This window comes from Nelumbo nucifera, chromosome 7, assembly GCF_055504915.1.
Source record: "Nelumbo nucifera cultivar China Antique chromosome 7, China Antique-T2T, whole genome shotgun sequence".
Classification (NCBI taxonomy): domain Eukaryota; kingdom Viridiplantae; phylum Streptophyta; class Magnoliopsida; order Proteales; family Nelumbonaceae; genus Nelumbo; species Nelumbo nucifera.
This window is the reverse complement of record NC_142655.1, coordinates 60,786,436-60,800,659: the sequence shown is the minus strand read 5'-3', so window position 1 is coordinate 60,800,659 and position 14,224 is coordinate 60,786,436. Positions and strand designations below refer to the sequence as shown.

General features: G+C 36.5%; 1 protein-coding gene across 2 annotated transcripts in view; it reads left to right on the top strand.

The window, feature by feature from the left end:
- Positions 1–8,835: 8,835 nt before the first annotated feature.
- Positions 8,836–14,224, top strand: part of LOC104589867 (mitogen-activated protein kinase homolog MMK1) — an 82,716-nt gene continuing 77,327 nt past the window's right edge. For both annotated transcript variants that reach the window (XM_010248306.3, XM_010248304.3), the window contains exons 1-3: positions 8,836–9,168; positions 9,274–9,403; positions 13,138–13,275. In XM_010248306.3, coding sequence (XP_010246608.1) covers positions 8,939–9,168; positions 9,274–9,403; positions 13,138–13,275 — 498 coding nt within the window. In that variant the 5' untranslated portion in view covers positions 8,836–8,938. The remainder of the gene's footprint in view (positions 9,169–9,273; positions 9,404–13,137; positions 13,276–14,224) is intronic.

Sequence of the window (14,224 nt, the reverse complement as noted above, 5' to 3'; positions counted from 1 at the left end):
ACGTGGAAGCAACCGAGTATGACCTGGTAGAGCATCAACTTGGCACCTCGGGCACCACCCCAACACTTAGGCTCCAGGTTGCATGACTGAATAACCATACCTGACAAAGAAGTTCGTACTCTGAGGCAGCGTGCCTGACTGATCAGGGATTTGACAAATGACAACCGCACTCCAACGGCCACCTGCTATCGCCATCTCAGTTGTTGCAGGGACCGCCCTGACAAAGAAGACAGTGGTGGTTATGCTTGCCCCCCACAGAGGCGGTTACACCAGATCTGGCAGAGGCTTGGGAGTGAGTGCACCAGGGTGGTTATAAAAGGCCCTCTTCCCCCAGAGTAAAGGTAAGTGATACTTTTGCGCCTTCTGGTCTCAGAATCTCTCATCTTCCTTGCTTTCTCAAGAGTGCTAACTTGAGTATCGGAGCATTCCCACCGGGTTCCTTCCCCGGGGATCTCTTGTTTCCTCCCTGTTTCAGGCATCTCCCGCTCCGTCAGAGGCAAGGTTACCAGCAGCTAGGACCGACCGGATTGTGCATCATCATCCACTAATCCAAATAAGTGTTGGATTTGTTCCTGAAAAAAACCCAAAAAATAAAGAGTTTCAAAGAGTATCAAAACTTGACAAACTTTGTTCTTTATTTAGAAGAAATATTTAGGGAGTCATGTTTGAGAGTTTGAAAGAGTCCAGTGATGTATGGGTAGGGGTGTCAACGGTATTCGAAAATCCGATTTTGAATTCGAGATTCGACATAATCGAATTAAATTCAGATAATTCGAATATCTAATTGGTTGAATTTGGGTATCCTATTCATATCGAATAGCTAATCATATTCGAATTCATATATGACCTTATTTGATTCGATAAATATCGGAATACGACCGATAATTTAATTCTTATATTAATATATAAAATATTTAAATGTTTTATATAATTTATATATAATTAAATTATATAAATAATTTACATATTTATATACTTTATATAAATAAAATATTTATTTTATATATTTATTAATTACCTAAAATAATTATTTGGTTGAATTCAAATCGAATTGAATATTCAATTATTCAAATATTTAATTGAATTTGAATTCGAATATTAATTTTTAATATCCGTCAGATATCAAATCAAATTCGAATTTTGGATTTCCTAATCAAATTCGAATATCGAATTCGAATTTGGATATTGCCTTATTCTATACGAATTCAATCCTTTTACCTAGGAGTATCTAATCATTTGGCTGCATTGCTCTACAACCTAACCTAATAGATTAGACAAGTCTTATATCATTGTCTCAAATGTAGTCTCTAAATTGTGAAAAGAGAAATAGCTGACTTACGTAGGTTGATCTGGTGGAGGAGCCAATACTCCTTCTAGATGGGGTTAGATTTAGACTAGTTGGGACTAAAGTAAATTGACTACATGGAGGAACTTGTATGGGATGCCTACCTTTGTTTGCCCCTCCCCTCATTGGAATTCTAGCCTTACCTCTAATTGCTTCACCCTTTTCCCTTCTCGTATTGACCGGTGGTCAATCAAATCTTCTTCACCAATAGAGGTCTGATTTGGTGACCCTCTACCTGTGGCCAGTACTTTTCACTTGGTATAGCACACACAAAGTGACTATATACATTCATATAAGTTTCCCAATGGAATACTTTGTCCCACAGTCCTTAGCTCTATCCCTAGTGAATGTTAATACAGCTAGTGCATGTGCACGTGGGATTCCACTAACATCCCATACTCTACATGTGCATGTTTTGACATCCATTATTGTCACATTATTTACCAAATCAATCACTGAAGTTTCATACTCATGCGCCCCGACCATATAACCCTTACATTCCTAGCATACATAGATAACCATGATTAGAGTAACATGCACTGATCATTTAAAACACCCAAAAAAAAAAAAAACGGATATTACCTAGCTTCTTTTCTTCTTCTATCAATGACACTCTGTACCCTGGGCAAATAGCTCCCCATTAAATGCGTTGGTCCTCTCATGCCTTTCAGTGATCTTCTCCGTCCATCTCTTACAAATGTCTTTCAACATCTAAACAATTGGCTTTGTCATAGCCTCCCCAATCCATGAGTTAAAATGATTTAGTCTAGTTATTAGTTAAGTCATCTAGCTTAACTATTTGATCAAAACCATGTTTGGACCATGTTTCCTAAGGGACTTTGCTACGCCAATCATAAGATTCCTTTGGCAAACCCTTCACAACTTCCTTGTGATGATTGAAATCAACCCTTCACAACTTCCTTGTGATGATTGAAATCAAGCTATGTGTATGCCCTCTTAGCATCTCAAACAACATTTTTCATTGCTTTGCCCTTGAATGTCTTCTTCAAATTATTGTACAGGTGTCTCAAGTATAACCAATGGTTAGCTCCATGCATGCATGAAAAAATACCATCACCTATCCACTTACTAGAAAGTACACAAGTGGTTAATATTAGGTTTATACAGTACAAAAGTAATAAATCAAGAGCAACAATGCTATTAGTATATGGAATGTTCAATCGTGAAACAATGAATTGCTAGATAGACAAACATGTCATTCAATAATCTAGAGGAAATCAGTGTTATATACCTTTTATTTGTTAGACATACAAGTCCACCTATGTGGATCTTTAATACCAAAGCATCTCTAAGTTTTGTTAGGAACCATAGCGAACTTTCCTTGTTCTCAGCCTTTACAACATAATATGGCTAAGAGGTGCATGTGTCCTCCATTTTCATCCCTCACCAGCATTAATTGCAGTGAACCTACAATGAACTATCTAACCCCTTTTAGATTACTTAAACCGAAAGGGTAAGATAGTCATTTCAAGTCTAAGATTTTAACATTTCAAATTTCTATAAGAAAACTTAAACAAAAAATGAGCTTGAGAATGTCTATTGTACCTAAGAAACTGAAGAATGGTAAAGTTTTTAGATCCCTAAAAAAACAAAAGAGGACCAACTATTCATCAATATAAAAAAGGCCAAAGAAGAAAAGGGGAAAACGAATATTAAAGAAGAAGAGGAAGAAACATGGAAAGAAATAGGAAAAAAATGAAGATCAAAGAAGAGACATGATGAATTATACTTGGTGCTCTAGTTTTGCTCAAGGTTCCTTCACTCAATGTAAGGGTGAGAAATAAGGGTTTCTCCTAACCCTTGTTGAAAATTTGGCAGACATGTGTTTCCTGTAACACATATTTGGAAGCTCAAACCGTCCCAAAATTAAGACCCCAAGCTTCATTTTGAAACTTTTTAGTTTTGGCTTATTTAGGGCTTTCATAGTCTTTCTTGAGGTTGCATCTTTCGATTTTCCTATCTTTCAATTGCCAAATGGTAAAAGACCACTTTTTTGGTCTTTCAAGCTTGAAAAGCCCAAAAAAATGCTGAAGAAAGACTTGCTAAACACAACCTTAGTATGCTCAACAACACTGTCCTCTGCGATAACTAAGAAGTCTAAGTTTTTCGAGGTGTCTCTTCCAGCAACTCGAGTAAACTATATCAGTATCCATAGTCCCTCACAAGGTCTCATAGTCGATCTAAACTCAATAGTTATGACCAATCGTTACCCCTTGTATAACCTAAATGTTAAATCAACAAAGTAACCATAAAAGGGGAATAACAGACCTATATAGCTATGCTTACATCAAGTAGCACAACTGATCCAACTTCGACCACCACTTTGTGAAATTTCTTATTGGTCAATATAAGCTCTCCACCTCCTCCATTGGCCACTGAAATATATTGTTCTTAGTCTTCTAGTGTAACTACACCATCCTTGGAATGCTATGTAGAATGATATCAAAGAATTACAGTAAGAACACAATTGAATAAAAGAATTACAGTACCTTAATAGATGCCCGACCGTTCTCTATGTCCACGGCCTCGCTATCCATCTCACCTGTCCAATCCAACAATGTTCTCCTATAGTAGAGAAGTTGCAGAGACACCATTGTAAATCTTCACTTTGTAGCTTGGCCTCTTTTAAGAGATTAGATAGAACCTGAATTGAAGGAATATGATAGTATTTTGGAAACCACACAATGCATTGCGGGAACCAAGAATGAAAGACAATACGAGTCCAAACATTCTGAAATAGGAAAATCACATAGGTGAGTAGGTGTTGCTGCCAAATATGAGGCTAAGAGCAACAAGGAGATTTCACTGATATTCGAGGCTGACAAGTCCGATCTGTAAACAAGAGAAGAGTACATGTCAGAGGCCCCAGGTGTTATCCCAAGGGCGGAGGCTCCGGCAGTCAAGTTAGCCAAGCGTTTAAGAGGGGTCGAACCAGGCAAGAGACGAGGGCTCAGAGCTTAGTCCTTAATAGCCAAGAATAATTCTCTTGGGATTCTGAATATGCTTACCTTGAGATGAGCACCCCCTTTTATATCTAACATTGCCTTAGGAGTGGTTGGAAGCAGTTGGTGATGTGCAACCAATATTTGATTTGGCTGATGCCATGTGGCGCGATCTGAAGCCCGCCAATTATCCCTACATCAATAGGGATATTCAAATAGGAGTTTAAACGTTCTTAAATAGGAAACACACATAGGTGAGTAGGGAGATTCAAATAGGAGTTTACTTTTTGGAATAGAAAACTCATGTAGGTGAGTTTCCTAATAAAAGGGAGAGGGCCATGTTGAGGTAACAATTTGAAAGAGTTAGGAGAGGCATAAGGGAGATAAGCTAAGAATGTAGGGTTGGGAAGGGGAGAAAACTCACACGTAGCTCATCCTCCTCTTCTCATTTCTTGTACGTGCATATTTACTTTTATATCAAATCATTAAAAACCTCATGGGTCTTTATTGTCTCTTATAAAATCCATATTTACTCTTTAATAAATCTCTCTCTCTCTCTCTCTCTTCTCACCTTAATATTCAATGTTTGTAATATCTCCCCTCCCTATTAAATATCTGTTAGTCCCTTTTGGCTCTCTCTAATAAAATAGGGTGTAAATTAGATGGGTTGGGTTAGTTGGGTTAGGTTAAGGGTCAATCTAAATATGAACCTTAGCTTGGACCCAAATTAATGCCTAAAAGCCTAAATTAGCCCACGAGTATATGGGGTGAACAAAACTAAATAAATCATTGTTCATTTCCTTAAGTTATCAAGTTTTTTCCTCTATTTTGCTCCTTTCCTTTGGTTCGTGTTTTCCCTTTGTTTTATTAATATAATTTAATGTAGATTTCTTTAGTGGATTGTTATGGTTCAATAATAAAATGTAGTGAGAAAGTACTTGATGTAAGTTTTTGGTTATATTCATCAATTAATTTTTTTGAAATTGCTTTTTTTTAATGTGGTTATTAATCTCATGCAAAACACATTTTTTTGGCTTTATAGTGCTACACAATGGGAGGTAACCCATTGCCCCAACCTAGGTCTCTATTACAACTAACTTGATAAAGGTATATTGAGCCACGATCAATTGGTTTATGTGCTTCTCATAATATATAAGCTGAAGGGGTGAGAGATCCATCGTATGAACGCCCAAAGATTGCGGAATAAGGGGGCGAATTTCAAAAATTTTTCTCTCCCTTCAACTGGGAATCGCATTCCCTATTTTAGAAAATCATATTTTCAAGGATCATTCTTGAACCATAAACTAAACCCGATCTGAACCAAAAGGAGTAGGAGAGGATTATACCTGATACGGAGAAATAATATCTCCCAACGAAGGTGTTCACGCCCAAAGAAGTATCCAAAGACTGCTCCCACTGAAGATGGCGCAGTGCAGGATGGAGCAGAATCAGCAGTGTTCTTCTCCAAGAACTCTGTCATTCGCAAGAATCAGAATGATGGTACGTGAGCACAGTTTCCTTTCAATCCTTTCTCAAAGAATTGATGTTAAGATCCAATATTGACTTCTCACACAACTGGAGATCGAACTGGCAAACAGGGCGGCAAGAATAGGGAGGCGGCAAGAGAGTATTCGCAGGGTGCAGAATTCTCTCTTCTTGATTTCAGCACTGAATAAAATCTTATGTGTGTCCCCTAAAGGCTGCCGCCCCATTCTTCTTTTGTTAACCTAGAAAGATCAGCTCCTAATCTCATTAGGAGCTGCTTATCCAAATCATATTTGGATCAGCATTCTCTTCAGGTGATAATGATAAACCTTTATCTTATCTACAGACTAGATTAGCTTTCTCCTAATCTCATTAGGAGGTTTCTATATTAGCTTTCTCCTAATCCATCTCAGAATTCGCCCCTTTAATTAACTAAATGAATAACCCAGTTCGAAATGGGCTTTAGGCCCATTAAGCTTATGTACTTACTTAACCTTCCTAACTGCTGCCCAGTTGGGCTTCCTTGTATGGCGTGGGACCCAAGCATTGCTCTACACATCATCCACATGGATTCGGCCCAACCTTTATTACAAGGCCTTGCCGAATACACTGTTATGGACAGTGCACCCCCTGAAACCCATCAAATGGGCTCTATGGGCCCAACACTTACCCTAAGTGGTCCCTGGGCCAAGCCACCTTGTAACACCCAGGGACTGTGGGCAGATGCAAGATTAGCCCATCAGGTATTATCCTCAATGGTCTTACACTTAACCTCTCAGCCCATAATGATCATACACTGCCCGACAAGAGAGGACTTCTCCCTCAGCTGCAAGGAACAGTGTTGCACTCTCTACTTATATGGATCACGGGAAGTAAAACCTTTTTGCAAACATTTGAGAAACCATAATATATATACTTTTTATATCTCATATAAAATATACTTTGCAAAACAAATCTCAACGGTTGAAATCGGCTGCCGACAGTATTGGTTTCCATCAGTGAGAGTGCACCCCTGATCATTACCTTTGTCCGACAAAGGGGCTGATCCTGTCACTATGATCACCCACTCAGATGAATTCTCGGACTGTCCCAACATACCCAGGTTTTGATCCCTAGTAAGGATCTCACTGATTAGTACATCAAAGACAGCCCGATCCGATACCTAGTGCAGTATCATAATCGAGTCTAGGGGTCGGGTGTAACTTTCCAGTTTTGCCCATCAATCTCCAAGGTCCAGGGCAATACTGGAAATCTGGTCCAATTCATAGATTCAATTAATCCTATACTGTGTGTGCTTAGGGTCTCACCCTGGCAGTTGAGACAAGCCACCCCAACCGATTTGGTGGCACCACAGTGTCAGCTTTGTCAGGATAGGTTTCCCCAGACCGATCCACTGGTTGTGAACATTCTAAACTAACACGAGTCTCATTAAATGTCCAGTTTAAGGGTATTACATAGAAACATACCAAGGGAACATGAATCAAATATGCACTTTTATTCATTTACAATAAACTCATAAAGTACATCATTCTAATTGAAATTAAGGGCATACAAAACTGTCTAACAAGCTATATAAAAAGGAAAGTTTGAAGCTCAGTAATTAAAAAATAAAAGATTTTTTTATACTATTCTATACATAAGAAAGTATAAACACAACATCCCGTGCATTGCATGGGTCATTGCTAGTGTGTGTAAAGAGAGAGAGAGAGATTTATGGAATACTTTTATGTAATTAGGTTGGGTTCGTAATATTTAAGGCAAATTTATAAGTGGTACATACTACATCATTTTTTAGAGAATTAGAAAATTGGAAAATCTATATCTGTACTAATATTAAAAGTGTGAAACTTTTGTTTAAATAAAATACCCCAATTTTTGAATTTGGCCATTCTTTAATTGTAAAGAAAATATGTAACTTGAACAATCACTTTTTCTCTTCATTCACAATCTTCTCATTAAGTTTTATATTTAAGGTATTAATTCCGATTAACATTAATTGAATCATATTCTTTACTAGAATACCCTTATTTTTGAATTTGGTAACTCTTTAATTTAATTGTGAGGGCACAAAATGTAATTTGAACTATGACATTCTCCTCATTCAATTCCCTCTCATTAAGTGTGGCAAAAAATAGTTGTTTTTATTGATAATAGAAATAAAATATAATTTTAAAACCAATCCAAAATGGATTTATTTTCTTGTTTGGTGGTGAGTCAACAATTTAACCTTTTGGGTCAAATGTGTTAACCCTAGGTGTCCCAATTAAGTAATAATAAAAATTAAAAAAGATTAAATTAAAGCACATAAAAGTATAAAATACAAAAAGCTTTATAGACCTGGGATCAAATCCCGCTGCCACCAGGGGTTGGGAGAGGGAGGGGGGGGGGGGGGGGGGGGGGTTAAGGGAAAGGGGATGGGCTACCCACTGTTGTGTAGTCCCATGAAGTGAAAAAAAATAAAAATAATTTTTATAAAAATAAAAATATAAAAATCATAAAAAATTTTGATAAACATATTTACTATCATTATCATAAAAAATTATTAGTGCAAAGTACATGCAATCTTACTATACTACTTAAAAAAAATCGAAAACTCAAAAAGTTCTAAGTGCTCCCAATGCATATCCAATATTCCTATACTAGTGATAGGGAGATGTTTCTAATGGATGATTCAATGTGCATGTGGGGCACTTGTAGGGCGTGCTATGTGGGGGAGCCCATGCAATTTGGATTTTGGAGCGAAAATAGGCATGTAACGTGGATAACATTATTCTAGTAGGAGACTTGCCACGTGTTTGAATTATATATTGCATAACCAACCGTCTCAACAGTTTAACAGAATTTAACTTCAACTAATGACTTTTGTGTCGAGGGAAGGGAACAAACTCTAAGCAAAAAAGATATGGAGGGAACTATCAAGCACTTGTTAGTTTAGACAAATAGGTGTCGCAAATTGTCAGAGAAGAAGGAGATAAACTGTAATTGTACAGAAAGGAGGGGGGTTTGTCTAATTTATCCTAAAACTTAAAGCATCAGAGCAGTGAGCAGCACTTCTCAATTCCGGAAAATTGGAAGAGGTGCTTCTTCGAGGGGGAGAGCAGTTCTCAATTCCACTTTCTAGGGTTTTGACGGAGGTCACGTAGCAATGGACGCAGCAGCTCAATCCTCTGACACCGTGATGGCGGAGGCGGCTCCGCCCCCTGAGCCACCTCCACCTGCCGGAGCTCCCCAACCCGGATTTGATAGTATTCCGATGATTTTAAGTCATGGTGGACGATTCATACAATACAACATATTCGGCAACATATTCGAGATCACCTCAAAGTACAAGCCTCCAATAATGCCCATCGGCAAGGGAGCATATGGCATCGTATGGTATCGCGTCTCCTCTCCCATTTCTTCTTCATGACCTCTTCAAATTCTCTGAACATAAAATGTAGAAAGACTACTTTGTCATTATCCATGTATACTTCCTTTCAGCTCGGCCTTGAATTCAGAGACAAACGAGCAAGTTGCAATTAAGAAGATTGCGAATGCATTTGATAACAAAATTGATGCTAAGAGGACTCTTCGCGAGATAAAGCTCCTCCGCCACATGGATCATGAAAACGTTAGTGAGTGATAAATACTATTTGTTCTATTTTTCCTGCTTGCTATCACATTGGTCGAGATTTTGAAATTTGATTTGATTGTGACGAAACTAACTATATTTATAGAGAAATTGCTTTGCCTTGTAATTATGAATCCCTAATATTTGACTCATAATCTACCGTAGGTGTTTTGCTAATCTGTGGTTGTGCTTGTTTTCGTAACAGTCTTTATCTTTGCACTTCATTTTGTAAACAATACTTGGCTGCATTTCTTTTTCTAATGTTACTTAAATACTCTTTATACTCCTTAAATTTAGATACGATCTTCAGCTCCTCTTGTTCTACTACTGTCAATGTGCTTGTTAGGGCTGCAAATGGATTGGAGAATGGGCTATAAAGTAGATCCGAGTTTGGTTTGTTTATATCCAGATTCAAATTGAATATTATCTGTAGATTTATTTTGGATTCAAATATTGTATATCATAGAGAAAATATGATGAAAATAAATTTTATGAAACGTTAACCAATAAACACAACATTCAGAACATCTTTACTAATAGATAGAATGTAAGTTTTAAATATACATAAGCATATACATTAAAATTGAATAAAAACAGATAGGGGTGGATTCGTGTTGGATCCAATTATAAGTGGATTGAATTTGGATCATCCTTAACCAGATCAAATTCAAATTCAGATAAATGGACACCATTTGTAGCTCTAGTGCCTGGGTCACCCTTTCTTATCATAATAAACACTTATGGTATCTCCATATTTGAATGTCTTGTCATTCACCAAATAAAATGGACTTCTCCTTGGTTAATTCCTAGATCTTCAATGCCTTCTATAATCCTACTATTTTCCACATTCTTATCTCTCCATTTCCATAATAATTATTTAATGATTTATACTAATTTCACAAAACCTTAGGATGCCTATGTCAGTGATTTAAAGCTTGTGCCTCGCCAAGGATTTTATTTTTCAGAAAAGGAGAGAAGTTTGGAAGTAATACTGGAGGTAACTCATATTAGGGTGATACACTGGTTGAAAACTTTGGATATGTTCGCAGATTTCTCAGTAGATGAGTTGCTAAGAAAGTTGAAGGAAATTGCAGAATCAGCCTCAGCAAAGAAGGTCTCAAGTTCTTGTAGGAACCCTCCACCTCATAGTTTTACTAAACTGAATTTTGATGGCAGCAGTATGGGCAACCCAGGGCCCTCCAGAATAGGGGGAGTTATAAGGGATGAAAAAGGGAATCTGTCAGCCATATTTTCTGGTCCAATTGGGGTGGGAGATTCCTTGAGGGCTGAGATACTAGCAGCTCTAGAAGGGGTACAAAGGGCTGAAGACATGGATATCAACAGACTGATCATAAAAGGAGATTCTGAAATTGTGGTGAACTGGCTAAAAGAGGACAACTCTAGGCTTTGGAATTACAACAATGAAAAGGGGGAATTTAAGTGGCTGACTAAGGACCTTGAAGTTTAATGTACTTGGGTAAAGAGAATTGCAAATTCATTGGCAGATGGTCTAGCTAGGCAAGGGGTGAGCAAAAACTCTATTTTTTAGGCTTAATTGTAATTGCTCTTATGTTTTTGGTGTATCTTGGTTGTCTCCAGGAGTTAAGAGGTTTTAGCTCCCTTACTCTGTAATTTTCTCAATAATTAATAAAATTTTCTGTTATTGATAAAAAAAAACAGAAGGTGAAGGAACCTTTGGAGAAAGAGAGAAGCAGGAGAGAGGGCTGTTAAGAGAGGAATTGGAAGATATCTTGTTCAAAGAAGAAATAAGTTGGAGAGAGTTTACTTCCCCCCACCATTGTATTTGAATCTTATACTATTTATTCATTAATGAAATCCTTCTGTTACTGATAAAAAAATGTTGGGCGTCTAGATAACTGTCCAGATCTTTGTAATTTCACTAATCAATAATTAATGAAAGTGTTGCTAATATAAAAAAGTTGGTCCATCTCTTCTACAGTAGGAGTGTCATTCCTTGAAGATTTTTTGGAGGTAATGAATTTGCCTAACACTTCTCTAATACTTTGTGTTCGTAATAAAGTGCTTTTACTCTTACAAAAAGATGGTTGTGATGAACCTCCTTCTTGATGTTTTGATTCTCTAAATTGAGACTTAATTCTTGCATGCTTTGGAATCTTGCCCTTTGTTCTTTTTCCATTGCCCTTGAAGACTAATAAAGTGCTTTTACTCTAACACTTTGTATCCAGTCTAGACACATGATGCATGTGTCCCTATATTAATAGCTCTTTGTTCTACTTCTTCTTCATCATCATCATCATCATCTATATTAACATGTTTAGACTTTACTTGTGTGTACTCATCCTCATTCTCAGCCCTAGGTCTCAATTTCTTCGTATCATTTTTTATCCTTATTCTTCCTGTTTTTTTTTTTCTTTAACTTCTCTTGTTTCATGAGATGATTTTTGATCACTTTAGGAATGTCTAATTGGCATTTTTGGGAAATTAATAACATTTGGATATCTTCTAGCAAAATGATGTTTCAAGTGAGTTACATCACCACCCTTCATTTCTAGTTTATAGTCATTGCACGTTGTATGGAGTCTGTTATTATTATTATTATTATCAATTTTTATACCAAATTTCCATCTCTTTTAAGTGCCATATCAAATGATAAAATGACTCAAGTCCAAGTATCTAAGTATCCAACATCATAATTCACATGCATAAACATTAATTATAAATTTAGAATTTAAAATGATAACAACTCATAAATGATTAGTGGGTGGGTAGAACAGCTAATATGATAGGGGATGGGTTAGCTAAACAAGGGGTATCAAGGGAACATTTATTCTGGGCAGCGCTGTAAACTTTCTTTTCCTAGTCTGAGGTAGTACTTTGTTGTTGTGGTGGAGAGGTACCAGTTCGTGCCTCTCCTTTGGGCAGGTTGTATTGTAATATCATTCTGATTATCATGAATAAATTTTCAATCATTTATCAAAAATAAAAAAAACTCATAAATGATTAGCGTAAGAAACAAACACTTAAAATTCATAATTCATAAACTATCATGTTCACATTCAAATTCTAGTATTAAACTATTAGACTAATTGTCTATTTCTCAGTGTTAAACAGTTCAAAATTAATAAAATTCTCATTTATTTTCAATAACTTGTTACTTGTTCTTGTGATCTTGTCTTTTTGAAAATAATTCATATGTCTACTTATAAAAGGCTAAAAGGAAAGAATCTAATTATCATCACTAGGTTGTCTAGACAATGATAATATTTCCTTATTTTCATATTTTACTAGTAATTCTCTTTGACCTTGGTTACTGATGAAAAAGGGGAGAAAAGTATTCACAAGCCATAGGGTATAGATGAAATATGTAAACAACAAATGAACAATGGTCTCAACCTTAGCCTGAACAATTTGTGATTGGCTATGTAAATCCTGTTCATCCATTGTGCCCTATCATGAACCATGTTTGCTGTCAAAATTTGAGTTCTTATATCATTTCTTATCAGTTCAGACCATGTTTTCTTTGGTCTTCCTATTGCTCTTTTAGTGTCTTATAATTTAACCATGCCACTCCTTACTCGTGTAGTCTTTCTTAATGTTTTAGAATAAAATATTTCTCATTACAATAACTAATTCCGGCTATCTGTATTTCGCACTTTTATATTATTGAATTCAAACTTAGTGGTCAAAATGTATTCACACAACTCAATATGATAATCTAGTGCTGACTGATGGCACTTGTATCTGTCATACAGGTTGTGGCGATCAGAGATATAATACCACCACCCCAACGTGAGTCATTTAATGATGTTTATATTGCATATGAGCTGATGGACACTGACCTCCATCAAATAATTCGTTCCAATCAAGCATTATCTGAGGAGCACTGTCAGGTTATATTTCTGGTGATATTACACCTAATATGTTTAAATGAACATCATTATCTCTTTACCACATTAAATTGTGTATGTACCCATTGAGATAGAAATATGGTTTGCACATATATGTTCTACCTTAATTGATTTCTGAATGGGGCATTGGTGTACTGGTGCACTTAGGTAGAGTGTTTCCAAATGCGTTTTATTAAAGGGATTGGTAAAAGGAACAATCTGTGCACTAATGACGGTATATCCGCTGCCTTACCAAAAGCCATATAAGAAAGAAAGCAAAGAAAAAAAAAGAGATAACCTCTATACATTTGACCAATAACCAACCTATGCCTGATCCTAATTTGGAACTTTTAAACTCATTATGAGAACTTCGAGGTTCAAATCCTTGTTATGCCTTACAGGTTTTAGAGGAGAATAAGTACCCAGTTTTAGTTGGTGAATCTCCTGAAGGTTTAGGAATTGAGATAATTTCAAATAGTGTGTAACAAATTTTTTAAAGGCCAAAAGAAGAGGAATTTATTTTGGAGCATCTGTATAGTATTGGGACTTTTCAGTGGACAATGGTACTATAATGGTGACATAAATGTGATATTGTGAGGAGACTCCTTTGAATGACACCTTTCACTTGTTTGTGCTTGTAGTCTAATCTAAGTGCTCTAGGCTGGCAGATTTCATTTTTTCTACTAATTGAGAGGATCATTTTCTTGGACTTGTTTTTTGACTCTTTCTGGGCTGGCCTTAGATCATTCTCCTGTTATGCTCAATTTGGGTTTAAATTACAAGGATCATCTCCTAAGGAACTAGACTGAAGTGATACAAGCAAATTTATATAGAGAAAGTGCTAGAATGGTTTGGAAACCACCTGCACCGAATAAACTGAAACTGAGCTTTGATGAGAGTTCTTTTGGTAACCCGGAGAGAGCAGGTGTAGGGGGAGTGTTTAGAAATCATC